General features: G+C 39.3%; 1 protein-coding gene across 4 annotated transcripts; it reads right to left on the bottom strand.

The window, feature by feature from the left end:
* Positions 1-229: 229 nt before the first annotated feature.
* Positions 230-18,297, bottom strand: LOC107383313 (chloride anion exchanger). Of its 4 annotated transcripts, XM_054739557.2 has the most exons (19): positions 17,141-18,297; positions 16,890-17,032; positions 16,611-16,721; positions 15,624-15,784; positions 15,384-15,548; positions 10,768-10,920; positions 10,255-10,337; positions 10,039-10,186; positions 9,666-9,779; positions 9,504-9,581; positions 7,874-7,969; positions 7,691-7,797; positions 4,796-4,865; positions 4,636-4,728; positions 4,443-4,538; positions 3,992-4,213; positions 2,609-2,663; positions 2,359-2,495; positions 230-832 (listed from the first exon to the last, which is right to left on the bottom strand). In XM_054739557.2, exons 1-19 carry the CDS (start codon positions 17,308-17,310, stop codon positions 812-814), a joined length of 2,223 nt encoding a protein of 740 aa, XP_054595532.2. In that variant the 5' UTR covers positions 17,311-18,297; the 3' UTR covers positions 230-811. The 4 variants fall into 4 exon arrangements, 3 of the variants coding, with proteins under 3 accessions (XP_054595532.2, XP_054595530.2, XP_054595531.2); XM_054739555.2 differs by having other exon boundaries at positions 230-2,495; XM_054739556.2 differs by having other exon boundaries at positions 230-2,495; positions 16,890-17,029.
* Between the last annotated feature and the right edge of the window lie 61 nt (positions 18,298-18,358).

Raw genomic sequence — 18,358 nt, 5'->3', positions numbered from 1 at the left:
TTCCTGTTTCCTGCACACTTAAAAATGTTTGCAGCGTGTGCTTAGTTTTATTATTGTGCTGTGCTGCAGGCATAAAATAAGAAAACAGCCTAAATTTAACTTTCGTACTTGAAAAAAATATTTGAATATTAATTCATTTTCTTTATTCGCTTGTTCCTGTTCATCAATGCAGGGAGCTGGTTTCCCAGTCCATTACTGGACCACACGATCACACCTAGTGACCAGTTGAAAGTGATATACATGTTTATTTTGTCTGTGGGAGGAAACGAACCACAGAAAACAAATACAAGATACACAACTTCCACAGCAGGTGTCTAACCTTGCAGCAGTACCGTCAACTGTAGGCTACCACCACACAAGCAGAGTATATGTAGGGTTCATAATGGTTGTCAAGTCCCAATCACCCTTGTTTTTTACTAAGCCAAATTATATTTATTGTATAAATTGTAATAGTTATATACATTTTAAACTTTAGGTGGGAAGGACATAAACTCCGTTTGGAACACTTTTAAATCATCTTCTTAAACGTAATTATTTTACTATAATATTCAGAATTTATTGCAATCAATTTCAGAAATAGAAACTACAGAAGAGTGTAACCAGCAAACACCCAAATATCTGCAATGCAATAAGAAAAATTACAGATTCAAACATCTAAACATTTGCAGCAAATAAAGAACCAGAGTGTTGCACAGCAGCGTCGGTAAATAAGTTGAACTGAAGATTCAGATGATGCATACACATTTTTAACTGTAATGATTTTATTAAAAATGTTTGTCATGATCCGATGTCCCAGGAGGAAATTGGTCCTTTATAGTTTGGTATTTTTTAACTGCAATAAAAAAAGACACAAAACTAATGTTAAACCATTGTGACAATATATATACACCACACATTTGACTAATCTGCGATGGACTGGCTTTCTGTCCAGGCTGTACCCCGCCTGACTGTCCAATGACCGCTGGAGATAGGCACCAGCACCCCCGCAACCCTATGTGGACACAGCGGGTACAGACAATGGATGAATGGATGAATATTTGACTAATTAGCTTTAAATAATTCAAACGATGCGTTACTTCATACACCTTAAAATGTGCTCACTCTGTAACCAGAATATGACAAATCAGTGCCCTGCAAATTAACCTTTGACCTGCTCTATGTTATCAGCAAGACCTTCTATTTTCAGTGTTAGGGCTATAGGAATGAGGACATAAAATGATTTACTCTTTACCAGGTAATACAAATTTTCAAATTCGACCAATCAGAACAGATTATACATTTGATTAATTATTGAAGAAAAACATGAACATTCAAAATGTATGCAACTTCGGCAGCCAGTGTCTCGACTCGACCTTGCAACAAAGTTTTCTTTCTTTTTTCCGGGTAGAACTCAGGCAATTCCCTCACATGTTGATGAAGCAGCGTGACCAAAAATGGTTAACTGAGGGCGTTTCTGTATGTAACTGACTGAGAACGGACATGAGCACCTGAGTACGCACAGGTGGGATTTATCATCAGATGAGTGCGAGGAACGTGAGTACAGGAGGCCACCGTATGTTTCATAAATCAGTATTTGGACCATTTGTAGGCTACAAACTTTCTAAATTTCGTTCATAGGAATGAATTTAGGAATCTTTCTATGAACGTTTGATGACTGAGGCCCCAGGACTCTAGAAGGCGCTATATCAAATACGTACAGGCCGTTTACCATTTTTTATTTACCATTTTACAAGTGGATGTTAAACCTCAAGGTCAGAACATAGTAGGTTCAGAGAAATTACATACATACAGTAAGTCCCTTCTGCTGTAATAAAGTTCACATGGACAATGTGTCCACCTACAATAAAACATAACCTTTCTTTCTTTCTTTCTTTCTTTCTTTCTTTCTTTCTTTCTTTCTTTCTTTCTTTCTTTCATGAAGAGCGATGTGTCCTGGTTAATTCAATTGCAGTTTTAGTTGTGTTTGGAGCACATAAAAAAGGTTTATATGGTTTTGTAGCTCAGGCTCTGCAGTATTTTAGAGGTGCAGCTTGATGATATTTATTGACATATAGGCATTAATTCTGATGCAAAACTTTTTCGACCCCCAACTGGACGGTGCTCGGGCTCAAGCCATCATTTTTTTATGTGTTATTTTTTTTCTGATTAATTATTTGTAATTAACACGTTAAATTCCTAGCTGATAAACAGTCAGCATGGTGGTGGAGGCATGAGGGTTTGGGTTAGTTCTGCAGCTACATCTGCACCTAAACTACACTGAACACCAAAATGTTCTAGACTAAATGGACAGCAGCGACCTTAAACAACTGGTGTGGGGAAAATGTAGGCTGGGAAAAGGTCAAGTGATGAGTTCCTTACCACCCAGGCTTTACTTTGGCCATGTCTTTGTTTCTCATATACATGCAGCATGGCATCGTGTAGGGTAGGGAAAAACATGGAGGTCAGAATCTCATCATCAAAAAACATGCAGCTGTGCAGCTTCTCCAGGATGAAGGCTGGTAGGCAAATGAGCAGTAATTCAGTGAAGACATTCAAGGGTGCAATTTTGAGCGAGAAACATGTTTTCAACGCATGGATAATATGATGATGTTAGATCATGCAAACTCACCATCACAAGAAACTATGTAAACATCAACCTGAATCCGGATAAACTCTTTGAGTGCCTGTGGAGGAAAGCAAACTGGTGATGACGGAAGGGCTTAAATTATGAGTTTGTCAGGATGTTAGTTTAAAACAAGAATCAAAACTACATTATCTTGTGTTTTTTTAATTTAACCTTCATTTATCCAGATGAGTCGATTGACAACTCATTCTCATTTACAACGATGATCCGACCAAGAGGCAGAGCAGCAGATACATTATTAGCTTTACAACAAGAAAAACAGATAAGATAAAAACAAACAAGATAAAAAGAAGATAAAACAGTTAGACACAAAGACAAAGGACTGTTCTCATTTGCAATATGTGCAAGCAATCAAAAGAGCCTTAAAACCATCTTTAAGTACTCAGAAGCACATTGATCAGGAACTACTGATTGCAATGAATTATTGAAGGTAGATGATGGAATGTAGGTAGTGAGCTTCAGTGATTTTTGCAGCTCATTCCAGTCATTGGGAGCAGCAAAGTGGAATGAGGAGTGGCAAAAGGAGGTGAGAACTTTTAGAATAACCACAGAGATTAAGTTACTGGAACGTAAATGAAGCTGGTCGTTGGAAGTGACGAATGATGAGAGAAGATATGACGGTGTTCTACCGATGATTGTTTTGTATATAAATTGATACCGATGTAACAACCTGCGAGAATGGAGTGATGGCCTAAAGATTTAGTACAGATCACAATGATGAGTAGTGGAAGGAGCACCAGTGACTAAACAGATTCCTGAGTGATGATAAATGATATCGAGTTTATGAAGAAGTTTTTTGGAAGCAGTCCAATAAATGATGTCACAGTTATCTAAGATGGGAAGGATTGTCATTTTGACCAAGGTTTGCTTTGCAGAATTAGTAAAGGATGAGCTGTTGTGGTTTAGAAACCCAATTCTTGACTTGACTTCAGAAAGTACTGAATTAAGGTGAAATGAAAGCCAGATCCCGAGATACTTATAGAACTGATAAGCTGTAGTTCTGCACCATCTAGGGAAACAATACTAGGGTGGAAAGTTGACTGCAGTAAGTTACGGTTAAAGATCATGAACTTTGTTTTACTTGTGTTTAAATAAGGATGAAGGTTGGAGAGGGCATGTTGAAGACAATTAGAAATATGCAGCTAAACACGTTGGTCTTGGCTGCTGTTGGACATAAATACCATTTCTCCTAAATCAGACTACCAAGGAAGTTATATGTATTACCACAAAAACCTCTACATAGGGTAATTTTCATTTCCATTTAGAAGGCAGAATTTTAACTTCAACCCCATATCACATCACATTAGTCAAATAACCAATCAGGAGCTAGGAGAATGGATGTAGTCAAAGATAAAAGGCTGTTTTTACCGATTTGAGTCCTTTCAAAGCAGAAATGTCCAAGAAGGAGACAGCAGAGAAGTCCAGGATCAGACTGTGGAGATCCACTCTGGGAGCACTGATGTCAGAAGGAAGTTCAGCATTCCAGTTTACTCGAAATGGAAGGTCCCTTAGATCTGACGGCAAATCCAGCTCTTCCATCATCACTTTAAAGCCATCAGGGGATGTGTAGAACAAATCCATTATTCCTTTCTGTTTGACAGAAGTAGGGGAACTACAGTTACACCTGTGGTGGTAAGCCAGCTTTCTCCTAACAACAAAGTTCTGATGCCTGCACAGAATCGTCTTTATGTATACATTTAGAAAGAGTTTGATAAAACACGTTACTAAAAATGTACAATGCAGTAACATGTTCAAGAGATGCTGGGCTTAGAAGAATTGGAGATAAGGATGGGTAGACACCTTTCTGCTGCTGTCCCACCTCTGTAATGTCCTTATCTTTCTTCTGCAACTGTTTCTTTATTTTTCTGATTAACTTGTTCCTCTTCCGCAAAACCCTCAGGGGGTTAAACCCAACCTGGAACATAGAAGTTTGCAATTTGTATATTGGTTTAATCATGTACACAAAATCCAATCCGAAACGGTTGGGAAGTGATCAGTTGTGTCATACGTACAGCTTCTACAAGCTTGGTCTTGATGAACTCAATGTTGGCAAAGAAGATTGGTGAAGGTATCCGAAAGATTTTTACTCCTTTTGGTTCAAATGTCTAAAAACACGAGAACAGGGTCCACTGACACTACTTTTAACATTTTTACTTCATTTATGATATTTACCTGCTCATAATCTTTGCGATCTCTGTACAGGTCGGTCCCAGGGATGCTGGCCAGAGTGGAACATCGGGGGCTAAAGAGACACAGGAAGTGTTCAAGACTGTTTTGAGATCAAATGTTCATCTTTCAGGGAAAGATACAAAAAATGTTGCCAAACAATTTGCGACCTCACCCATTTTTAAGTGACCTCTACAAGCAACCATTGTCAATGAGACTGCAGGCTGATTAGCTGATTAAACAGGTTTATAAAAAAATAAAACATTTTGCTAAAGTTGAAAAATAATTCACCTCTTTTGATGTCAGACCTCAGAGCAGATGAGGCAGACTCGGGACATTTTTATGGTCCACTTTGGCCCGTTAGTACCACCTGAGCCTAGCTTAAACACCACAGCCTGCCCAAGTGTTGTTGCTGACCATGTCCGTCTCTCTATGACCACATGGACCCATCTGCTGATGGCCACTTCCAGAAGGCACCATGTCACAAAGCTTAGGTCATCTTTAAACTGTTTTTTTGTACATGACGATGACTTCCCTAGACTAAACATTTTAAAGAGGAAAAGATGTTCAAAATAGACTTTTATTGGTGAGCTTGCAACCTTAGATTGTTGCTTTATTCCAATTGGAAGAATTGTTACGTCACAAGTTTTGTAATTGCGAGGTTGCAGAGCAGTTTAGATTGTTTCCATTGTTTCAATGTTGTTTCAATTTTTCTTCTTCCGGCTCTTGGAGAGTACAGATGCTTTTTTCCTCCTCTCCTCCCTATCTTATCCCAAGGCTCTTTGTCTGTCTCTGGGTGTACGGCGCTTCTGCATTTTTTTCTGGAAAACTGGAAACTGAAATTACTAAAATGGACCTGGTCAGTTGGTCTCTCAACGCGATTGACAAAAATTTTTCAACGATGAACGGGAGAAGGGGCACCCGGGTGCCCCTCTGGGACAGAGCCAGTTGGGCATGTCATGGACTCCTGGAAACAGTGGAACTTGGTCTGCCTGTCTCAGCTGTCTGTAGAGGATTCTGAAGACGTCTGGATATTCGTGGTGTTGGTGTCAGGTTTCTTGCTCTTTGGCCTGGGAGGTTACCTGGCTTAACGGAAAATTAACGAGCTGTCGACGAATATTGGCTCGCTCCCGTAGCTCAGAGATAAATTACACCGCGCTGCAAATGCACAGACTCATATAGTTGTCAAGATGAGTCATAAGCTTGGAACTTTGGCTGAGATTCAGACTCTGGCACAAAAGGTGGATACCATCAAGGAGAAAGTTGACGGGTCAGCGCAGATTGGGATAGATTAATTACGCCATTATTGGATTTAGAGGGGTTGAGGACCAACGGAACTTTAAGACAGAGAGGAAATTGTCTCTGTCTGGCCCCCAAAACAATTTCTTATCTGAATCTGGTGCCCTTGAGCCTGTGAGGCTGAAGCAAATACTCCCCCCTCAGAAGAGATGTGGAATGCTGCCGTTGCCATGGCAACTCTGTCTCCCTATCCAAGCCTGGGCGGGACTGTGACCGGAGAAGGCTGCTGAATCGTTCCAGGAGTCACTGTGCTCTCTAAATCCTACGACCTCCTTTTCCTGTCCAAACGGAGGTGACGAGTGCCGCTTGTCGTGGCTGCATGCACTGACGTACGGAGAGTCCCCAATCCTACAGCCCCATCTAGTGGACACTTATGTTGTGTGATGTCTGAAGTCTGTTGCATCTCTGTCTGAGGTGTTTTTTTACATAGCGAAGCTGCCCTCCCTCTGGAGGGTAACTATGAAGTGCCTTTTTTTCCCTCCACCTGACAATCCGCATGTAAACCCTCTGATCTCTATTAAGGTAGCGCAACACGGGTTGCGAATGACCACAATCACCAATTCTTGTCATGTGTCTATGTCTATGTATGTTTGATCTCCGAATTGTGTGTACTGAAACTCTAATTTCCCCCTGGGATTAATAAAGTATCTTTGAATTGAATTGAATTTGAATCAAGTAAACATCCACCTACGTAGGACTGACACTAATGGAAAGGTACCTTTTAACAACGAGGGGATGAATCCCTGCACCTGTATTATCTGATTTGAACCTTTACAGAAGCTGTAGGATCCAGCATCTATCAGGGCGGTCTCATTAGAACTAGAAATAAAATACTGTATATTATGCTTTCTGGTATGTGTTCATCTGCAACAAAACAGGTTGTCCTGAAACTCGGGGAGTTTTATCTTCTGATCATGGACGTAATTTTTGGGGGGGACAGGGGGGACATGTCCCCCCCCCATTTTTTCCAAAGTCCAGTTTTGACCCCTGCACTTTTTACCATCCAAAAACAATATTACGCTATATTAAATTGACACTGGTTGAGCTCTAGGACCAAGAGGAAAACAACCGTTTATGTTGAAGCCTGGTTCCCATCAGAGCATACTGTAAGGACCCCCCCCCCCCTCCCTCACTTCTAAAGTGATAGTTACGTCCATGCTTCTGATGAACCATCATTTCTGCTGTTAAGGGTCTGAATTATGTATAAAATCTGACATTGTTCTGGATACTTTTATCTTGATTTTCCTTCAACTAATTTCATCAACATGGTTCATGTAGCTGAATCTATTTCTACGTAAAATGATGTTTATTTATTTTTGGTTGATTATTATTTGTTGTATTGATCCTTTTTGGCAATAAATCTTACCAACAGCAGAATACTGAAGCAGATTCTGGAACATTTTGGGGGGAACCACCAACCACACATTCAGCTGTGTTGCGTATTACAAAAACGACCGATTCTTTAAAACTATCCCAGTAGTACAGCAGATTTATCCGGCTTTTCAACTGTATGAGATTTGTTGCCAAGGAGCATCAAGTGATCAAGCCACATTTCAATTTAATTCAGCCATTTTCAGTAGATCTTGGGAATTCCATGTTTACAATTGAGCCCTGAAGATGACAGTAAGCAGCTCCACGCCCAAACCTAAGGCCAGACCAAGATCCAGTCCAAGTAGGATGGCGCCCAGGCATGTTGCCACCCAAACCACCTGCACACAAACACAGTCAAACAATAAAAAAGGAAAAGTGCTTTGATTAATAATTAAACAGATACCGAATACCTACGCATTCTGGCTTGTCCCTCCACCACAGGTATACTATTTCCCTGAACTGCATCAGCATCCCCTTCAGGTTGACTATCACCAGTGCTCCCAGTACAGACTGCAGACAGATTAAACAACAATCAACTTCAAAGTTAAATCCATAGGGCTGATCTAAAAGTGGCTTGTCTGAGTGTACCCTCATTCTTCATCTTCAAAAGTATCCAGTCTCTAAGATTTCATCCTAGTTCATGAGAAAAATACTTCCTAAATCTTCATACAGACATCTATTTTACATTATGTTCATTTAAAGTGTCCATATCATGGAAAATAAACTTTAGGAGCTTTTTATTGTATGAAATGTGAAATACTCCCAACCCCTTTTTTGGCTGCCTTCATGCATTTTCTTGTCCCAGCTGCAATTTGGTCAATGTAAACATTTTTCCTGCATCCAGGAGAAAGTGGCCGACTTGCCTCATCAGGAATTTCTCCTCCTCCTGAATCTGGTATGGTGTCGGTTCTGAAACCAGCATTGGTGACAAAACGCCTCCATAAAAACCATACATCCTGTCTACAAAGATTCACGTATAATAGCCAGCTCAGGATATGTATATTAAGTGACTTTTGTTTTGTAACAGACTTGGTGGTCCAGAGGTTGGAGGGCTGGGCTGGCAGTGTAGTTTTGCACAGGTGTGCCTCCCGATCGGGGCAGTACCTTCACTCTTCTTTTGTAGCTACACTTGCCAGTCTTATATTTTCAACACTTTATTGGTAAACTGTTTTAAATAGAAGGACTAACATGGTTTTCCCCTTTGTTTATTTAGCCAGTGTAAGTCCATGTGAGGTGAGCAGAGTATCAAATAACTTGCTACTTGGAAATGACTAAATTCAAAGATCTTTAGAGACACCAAATATTTTGCAGAAAATAATAAATAAAACTAAAATATATAAGAAATCTGCTTCAGTTAGTTAAATAAATGATTGCCAACTGTTGGGCACCGAGAGTTGAACTGGTGCCAACACACAGCAAAACAAGATGAAAAGCTGTTGCTTTAACCACTGAACTACCAAGGCCACTACTGTAGAGGGCTTGCCTAAGATTCTACGTGCATTTAGTGGGAGCGGGTGTGGGCAGAGCTTTACTGAAACAAACCGCTTCAGTTCCGGGTATAAATTCAGACTGACAAAAATCACTCATATTTAAGATAAATTACATCTCAACAGTGCCAATGGTAATATTTGATCATAGACTGCGCCTACATTTGGTCTCAAAGGTTTAAAATAGCATGAACTTGACCCCTGGATTTTGAATGGAGATTCTCCATTTTGTTATTTACTCGTAAATATCCATAAAATTCCATTTTTAATATTCTTGCAACATGAATTTGATTCCTTGTTTATAAAATAATGCATGAATATGTTGGAAATTTTTGAAATAGCTGTTTCTAGATGACTTTGGTCCTGGTTTGCATTCGAGACAGGGAAGTAAAAGCTATTTCTCCCAACAGAGGCCGTTTGGGAAGCTGTCTGCAATGTATAAAGTATTTATCTCTGGCTTTTACACAGATTCACACTTCAAAGTAGACTGTGTATCCCTTTAAACAAATTACACTCTCCTTTCTGCAGCATCAGTCTAGTAAAAGTGATACTCTCACCCTGGGAAGTGGCTCCAACAGGAAGCCGAGTGCCACTGTTACAATCATGGCCATCATAGCGGAGATCAGCCCTGCCACCTGAATTTAGGGTAGGGTGACATCATCAGGGGAGACACAGTCTTAAATACATCACGCTGCAGATAACCAAGGCTGCTTTCTCACCTGTGTTTTTCCTCCCGAGCTCTCCTGAACCGCAGTTCTAGAGAGAGCTGTGCTGGCTGCAAATGACCTGAAGCTTGCTCCAAATATATTACTGACCCCAAATGCAACGAGCTCCTGAAACAGAACAACATTTGAGCTATCCTCGTTAATGTGAAAGGTTGTCTTTCATATATAACAAACAATCCCGTGTGGCCCTTTTTATTTACGAAACACTTGACCGATCACAACAACCTTGACATAAAAGCTTGGAGATTGTTTCTTATATTCACAACCAGATATATGAGAATTGTTAAAACCGACTGTCAGTAACAAATTAACTCAGTTTCCTCTGCCCGAGTTAAAGTAGGACAGGCAGTTGCCCTATTTAACTCACCTGGTTGCCATCTATGGTGTAATCATGTTTGATGGAGTAGACTTTAGCAACAGAAAAGGCCACAGCGAATCCCACCATGGCTATAGAGAAGGCCTCTACGGCACTCTCCTGAAAGATCGCCACACTCGGTGAAATGGGAGACTCATATCTGAAAAAGAAGTCTTGTTAAGAAGTTGGAACATCATATAAATAGTGTGTATTGAGCTTTACACGTACCCACTTATCATACGGCCCACAACATCAACATTATACCTCTCATCAAAGTTGAAGCTGTAGGAAACCGCACAGGCTATGATGGTCTGCATGAATTATAAAAATGTATTTTATTATAATACTTGTAAAGATAAGTAATCAGGCTGCTGGTTTGTTACACTTGATTGTTTCAGGACAGATAATAAATTTCTGTATTGAACCAAGACAAGTGATCAAACACAGAATGCTGTTTTTAAATGTTGATTTCATTTATTAAGAAACCAAAACGATCCCTGCTCTAAGTGGAAATGTAACTTTCCCCTAAAGCAATAACTGCAAATATTTTTTTCCTTAGTATTGCGCACAGCTTTTATTTTCCTTCGCGTTCACCAAAGAATGCTACAAAATATCTCTAAATGAGAGGTTTTGTTTAGGCAAAGCGAGCCAGCACCATAAATTCTACGACTGTTCAGCTCAAACAACATAAATATTACAAATGCACCAATTCAGAAGAAAAACCCACGCAGGAGGACTCACCATGATCACCTCTATGGGTACGGGAACAGGCAGCTTGGGTTTGTATCTGTCGTTTAACTCCTTCACAATAAAAACCACCACCATTATCACTATGGACATCACCAGGTCACACATGTTGGTGGAGGTGATCTGAACAAAGATACTTTCTAATGTCTGTCAGAAAGAAGAAAACAATTCAGTAGTTAGTAAAATTACGCTGAATCTGTGTTTAGTGCAGCAAGAGAACATCTTTGTGCGCCTTTAAGTGGAGATCCTCATATCTTTAACTGGCCAGCTCGAATCACGCAATCTACCCAAAGCCCTTATACAGGTACTGATCCTGATGGGTTATTTTATGCTACTTGGTGTAATGAAACCCTCTTATAATCCACAAAAATGGGTCATTAAACCAGTGGTACTCAACCTTTTTTCACTGATGTACCCCCGTGAAATATTTTTTTTCAGCCAAGTACCCCTAATCAGCACAAAAACATTTTTGGTTGTAAAAAACAAAAGACCTTAAATAGGTGCCTTCAGTGACTGATTTATTAAACTTTGAAACTGATAAACAAGTACAAAATTCAACCATTTGGGGAAAAATACCTATTTTGAATATTTTAAATGTTAATACTCCATAACTAAATGTATTGGAAATATTTTTCATCACTAAAATGTGATTCTAATTAATTAATTGAAAACAGTCACCATAAAACTATTTAAAACCATAAGATTATCCATTGAAAAATCCATAAATGTGCAAAACACTGCACATTTTTTGTAATATCTCTTGAACTATTTGGAATATATATATATATATGTATATAAAACTAGAAATATTTAAAAAATATATATCAAATACAGGCCAAAGAAATGACTAAGCTAATTATAATTAAAGATTTGTGCTCATAAAAAGCATATCAACATAAAGTGCTCTCTTTTGGGATCATAGTATATCTGTTCTCTAAAAGAAATCATCAACGTCATTTTAAATAACAATTGCTAAAAACAAATGTAAATCTCAAAATATATTTTTAAAAATCAAAAAGAAGACTGAAATCTTAACATTACTGCACTGATCGGAGTGTTTTTACAGACTTTTTGAGCCACTTGGGCTTGTGCCTCACTGAGGATCTTTTTCATCCTTGGTGGCAGGGAGGCAACTGCTGTGATCAAGCTCTTTTTTAGACACAGTCTGCTTCTCTGATGTACCCCCTGGAGTTTCTTTACGTACCCCCAGGGGTACGCGTACCCCCATTTGAGAAAGGCTGTATTAAACTACCAGACTGTGGTTTACATCTTTAAGCTGAAATGTGAATCATCTGACGGCAAAACCATTGACATAATAAAACTCTTAAATATGCAAAACTCTTCTTCACTTGTTCTGGATACTACAGAGTTACAGTGTCGTATTTTCGATGCGCTCTACATAATCCGTTGTGCACCCTGAACTAGGGCTGCAACAACGAATCGATAAATTCGATGAAAATCGATTACTGAAAGCGTTGGCAATGAATTGCGTCATCGATTCGTTGTGTCACAGAACTCTTCCAAAAGCCCCCCCCCCCCCCCCTCCCGCCCGCCGTTGCGCGCAGACCATGGCGCAGATTGGAGCAAGTCAGATCAGCGCGAGGGAGAGCCGGCAGGTGTTTGGAAGAGGAACATGGCAGAAGCAGCGATACCCAAAAAAGTAAGAACATCTAAAGTTTGGGAGCATTTTCAGTTCGCGCTGCTGCGAACCGGTTCCGCCATCACATTCCCGCAGAAACTGTTGATCACACCGGGGCCAGACTACTAGCATGTGGCTTTACAACCACAATGTCCACGGAAGCGAAAATGCTTTTAAAAGGGAGGGAGGAGTCCTAACTGTTGCTGCAGGCGTGTTGTGTGAGTGTAGTTATATACTGGTTAATGTATTTTTGGGTTCAGTTGCTTTCATGTGGCCTAATGTGAGTCTATTTGGGATCATTGGAATGATCAGCAGTATTTCTTGATGTGACTTTATGGCAGTTGCCCAGGGCATCATCACAAGGAGGATGGCATTCATTTACTTTTGTTTTATTTGGTATTTTTTCAGTCATTTTTGGAAATGGTGATTAATTTTGATTAATTCACAGCCTATGTTTAATTACATTTAAAAATTAGTTATTTGACATCCCCAGTTATAATAAATGTCTACAGATGAGATCAAACAAAACAGATGAGAATTCCCCAGAGCAAATCACCCCCAAATAAACTTTTTTTGCTGATAAACTAAATAAACGAGTGTCTAATCGTGCTGCAGACACGTGTCGTCAATAATTTGGCACTTCAGTGCATCTTAGTTAAAATTTAAATATTCTGCCTAAAACTGGCAGTGTTGTGCCGTTGTCAGGTAAAAACTCTGCACTGTATTTTAATTTAAATCTGCCACCGCTATTGGCTAAGAAGTATGCTATGATGTAAACTGGTACATTATGATGTCACAATGCTGTCGTGAGCCTGAGTGTGTGTGTGTATTTGTTAGCGGCTCCGCCCTCTCGGTCTGCCAGGCCAGCCTTTCTCAAATGGGGGTACGCGTACCCCTGGGGGTACGTAAAGAAACTCCAGGGGGTACATCAGAGAAGCAGACTGTGTCTAAAAAAGAGCTTGATCACAGCAGTTGCCTCCCTGCCACCAAGGATGAAAAAGATCCTCAGTGAAGCACAAGCCCAAGTGTCTCACTAAAAAGTCTGTAAAAACACTCCGATCAGTGCAGTAATGTTAAGATTTCAGTCTTCTTTTTGATTTTTAAAAATATATTTTGAGATTTACATTTGTTTTTAGCAATTGTTATTTAAAATGACGTTGATGATTTCTTTTAGAGAACAGATATACTATGATCCCAAAAGAGAACACTTTATGTTGATATGCTTTTTATGAGCACAAATCTTTGATTATAATTAGCTTAATCATTTCTTTGGCCTGTATTTGATTTTTTTAAACATTTCTAGTTTTATATACATATATATATTTTCCAAATAGTTCAAGAGATATTACAAAAAATGTACAGTGTTTTGCACATTTATGGATTTTTCAATGGATAATCTTATGGTTTTAAATAGTTTTATGGTGACTGTTTTCAATTAATTAATTAGAATCACATTTTAGTGATGAAAAATATTTCCAATACATTTAGTTATGGAGTATTAACATTTAAAATATTCAAAATAGGTATTTTTCCCCAAATGGTTGAATTTTGTACTTGTTTATCAGTTTCAAAGTTTAATAAATCAGTCACTGAAGGCACCTATTTAAGGTCTTGTTTTTTACAACCAAAAATGTTTTTGTGCTGATTAGGGGTACTTGGCTGAAAAAAATATTTCACGGGGGTACATCAGTGAAAAAAGGTTGAGTACCACTGTGCCAGGCAACAGCATTTGTTGCATTTTTCAAACATGAAGTGGGAGTGGAGTTAGACTCTGGTAGGGGTTGACTTGCTCTTTAAGCTGTTTAACTTGGACCAAGCATTTTAGGTCACAGATAGGTGTAGCTTAGGGTCTCTGTCTAAACACCTTATAAGACAATTTAGGTGATGGCATGTTGTTTTTCTGCTATTGAACTGTTTTCTAATAATGTGTTTAATAAAGTGAAGGAAGGAGAGGAATAACGTTTCCCTAGCTGTTTTTAAAAATGTCCCCATGTAATCCGATTAATCGATTAATCGTGTCGAGACCCCATCCGATTCATCGATTATCCAAATAATTGTTTGTTGCAGCCCTACCCTGAACTCATGACCGCTTTTTTTGAGCCATGGTGGATGCCCCTTTGGACAAATGCCAACTGCATATGATGACCTTTTGTAGTTTGCTGACTCATTTCCATCAACCGTTTTGGTATGGATGGGAAGGATCAGATCGCTAATTTTTCTGTTCCGATTGTAAAACGGGTCCAGACAGCCTACACGGATCACACCAGTCACCCAATCTTTTTGGCCCTCTTCTGTTGTAGATCCTGAAATTTCTGAAGCTGAACGGTTAGAGTTAGAAATCTTAAATCTACCAAAAGAGTCAAATGACTTGCTATAGTTTTAGGAATTCCACCCCAAAAAAAAAAAAATTGCTAACCCCACTGGCAGATTTAAAAAAAAAATTGTTTGTTTTAGAACAGAAATAAGATAAAATGTCTAAAGACAATGTGTTTTCCTTTCTTGAAAATAATTTTTGCAGTGTATTTGCAGGCTTAAATGTCAAAATAGAAAAATGTTCACTCTCAGGAAGGTGTGGAAGGTTTTTCTTTTTCTTTCATAACACATTTTTTGGATAATAAACAAGCTGCATGACGCTGTTTGCAGAGCTCCTGCCTTGCAGCAACTAGGTCACAGGTTCAAGACCCGGCTGCAGTTTTTGTGTGTGGAGTCTGTGTGTTTGCTATTGTTAGAGTGACTGAGTTTGTGAATAGCTGCATATGTCCCTGATGGACTGGGGACCTGTCCAGTGTGTCCCCTTTTGCTCGGTGACTGCTGGACATAAATGCCAGCTCCCCGTGATTCCTGCTTTTTGGAGCTGTTTTAACTGATCATAGTAGCTGATTTTATCAGACCTACATCATCTCTGCTAGTTACAAGAAAAATTAAATTCCAAGAACTTGTCAATTTAGAATTTCACCAATCACGGACTTACATATATGATAGAAAGTGGACCGCTGAATCCAGGAACACTCAACCCCAACACAAACTTGAGCTGTGATACCAGGATGTGGACAGCAGCTGCTGTGGTAAAACCAGACACCAGGGTGTCTGACAGGTATACAACGATAAAGCCCACCTGCAGGATGCCCATCGAAAGCTGTAATGGAGAGGAGCACATTGGGAAAAGGAATCTGGTTCACGAATATGGGAAATCACTGATAATCCAAATTACCTGGAATATCCCCATGAGGAATGTCACAGAGGAGGCCACCAGGACTCTACGCTGGTCTTGGCTTAGACCTTCAAAGTCTGTGATATTTGCATGTGGTCCTTCTTCAGGGACCAGGCGGGTCACCACAGCCCCAATCATCAGACTTAAGACAGGGAAGGAGCCTGGTGGGAAGGTTGGGTGTGGGACAGCAGAAAGAAGCTGTGCAATCTTATCTTATCTCATGTCAAAATGATAAGATGTACAACTGTCCCAGTCATCTTCTGTTATATGTTCGTGCTGGATGACAGAAAACTTGTTTTTCTCTAACAAAATGAGGAAATGTGTGTTTGATTCATAGTTTTGTAATGGTGTTTCTAAGAAACAAATGTGACAATGGAAAAACAGGATTAGCCAGGGTTCAATCGTCAGACCCCTCTCTGGCAGGCCGCGCAGTTTTTTTTTTCATGGCAATAAAACACTGAGCCGGACCAACAGGAGAAAAATGCAGCAGATCTTAGCCCATTGATTTGGAAGCATTACACACACATTCAGCTGTGTTGCTGATTCAACGGATGCACGATCCTGGCAAGTTCCACCTTGCAATAAAGATGACTAAACAGATGTTCCAATGATAAGAAAAATGGCCAAGAAGTTTAAATATCCAAACCTAAAACTAAAGAATCAAACAGAAATGTATCAACCATTTGTTGCAAAAATGATTAACAAAAAGTTTTGGTAACCCTGCTGAAAAATCCATCATAGGATTGTTGGTCTAGCATGTGATGCTGTTAACTGGATTCTGGTCCAGCGTGCTAGTCCAGGATGGGATGCTGGTCTAGAATGCATGTGCAGAATCCAATCATCCCATGCTAGACTATACCAGCATCTAAAACATAACATTAGCTGTTTTTTTCAGCAGGAAGATTTTAATTTGACAATCATGGTAATAAAAACACCTGGTCATTTTTTCACCCTGTGTTTTTTTAATACACTTTTCTTGCTACGTACCTATAGATATGTGCCTTGAAGTGCCAAGAAAAAAGTATGTTAACACTGGGAAGAAAGCTGTGTAGAGACCGTAGCTCACAGGCAGCGAGGCCAGCAGAGAAAAGGCAAGTCCTAAAAACAGAATTCAAGTACGAATTTAAAATACTTAATATATCAGACAATGTGTACAAGTAAGTTGTGTGTTACGTTTTTTGGTCTGAGGGGGATCTCAGATATATTACATATTGAAGTAAATCAACCCAGAGTTCACAGTTTTGATGACAAGGTGCTGGTCCTCACCCTGCATGATGGCCACCAGTCCAGTGCTGACTCCAGACACCACATCCCCCAGCAGCCACTCTCTAACTCTGTAAGTCCTCAGCCAACCAATCACAGGCAGAAATGAGAGGAGTGTCCTTTTGGCACGTTTGGCATCACAGCTGCTTTTTTTTTTATTACACAAAACAGAACAAATGTTCATCACTTCCAGAAAACCTCACAAAGAATTATGACGTTCCCAAAAATAAAAACTCAAATCTGAGAAGACTCACGTCAGATAATCTTTGCCGTGGTCCAGCAGGGTTTTTTGTTTTCTTTGAATCCTCTCATGATCTTCAGCGAAGCTGTCCTCAGAGTAAACGGGTCTGGACATCACATACTGTTGTCTAGAACTCACCATCCTCACCGCTGAAGTGTCTGAAATGTCTAATTCTGGAATCATGTAAGAAGGAAGGAACCTTTGCTTTCAGTAACTAATCTGCTATGAGATCAATCCCATCAGGATGTGGGCTTTGTCCTTGCTCCGTTTAATCATTACAGCAGGGACATTTATGGTTTGTTGTAATGTCGTACTGTCGTCATCACACTTTCTCCTCACTTTTTATTCTTTCTTTTATGATTCTGTTATGTTGAAGCTGACAGGAGAACCTGATAGGTTTGAATCGTTCAGTTTCTTAAAACATTTAAGATTATCTGTCTTCTTCATGTAATCTGCTTTTACTCACATTTCCAAAGGCCTTCGTGTCTCTCCTGTCATACAGAAAACACACTTATTTATTTGGGTGGTGCTTCTATATGAAAATCATGATAAGTTTCCCAGTAATACCTCACTGATGATCAGACTTCCCTTCCTCAGTTGAAGACCCAAATTACATCAGTATCTGTCGTCACCATATTGGTTTCAGTCCTGGACCAGTAACATTTTTTGATGCAGACCCAACATTGCAGCTTTCCATGTACATTACTGTAATATTTTCCACAAATGTGCAGGAAAGTGAAGGATATTAGCTCCACCTGCTGCTCTCAGTAATACTGCTGCTAATCTGCACACTGTTAAATATGTAAATTTCTTTGTTTCATCTTTCTACTTTGGGTTTTCTCTTCAGGGGTGGCCCACATCAAATCATATGTGTAGCTCTGTCTTCTGCAGCTTCTTAAATCTAAAAGGTTTAGCCCTTCTGCAAAAATTCTGTTTGTATCTACGCTGGGCTGTTACCATCTGCATGTACCGTAGCAGTTAAAGGACTGGACACATCTGTCCATTTAAAATGAATGAACACATGAATTAAAGACCAATTTCCCCCCTTTTTAAAAAAATAAAGTAAAGGCAGACAATGTCTTGATTTTATTGTTGTTCTCTCGAATTTTATTCAGTCATTTTTGTCACTTCTAATCAGAAAATTTTAAGAATAAAATTTTTATCACTGTGAGTTAAATATTCTAATACAACATTTAAATATATTGCACAACATATCTAAAATGGACTATTT

This window comes from Nothobranchius furzeri, chromosome 1, assembly GCF_043380555.1.
Source record: "Nothobranchius furzeri strain GRZ-AD chromosome 1, NfurGRZ-RIMD1, whole genome shotgun sequence".
NCBI classification, from domain to species: domain Eukaryota; kingdom Metazoa; phylum Chordata; class Actinopteri; order Cyprinodontiformes; family Nothobranchiidae; genus Nothobranchius; species Nothobranchius furzeri.
The sequence above is the reverse complement of the archived record's forward strand: the minus strand, read 5'-3'. Positions and strand labels throughout refer to the sequence as shown.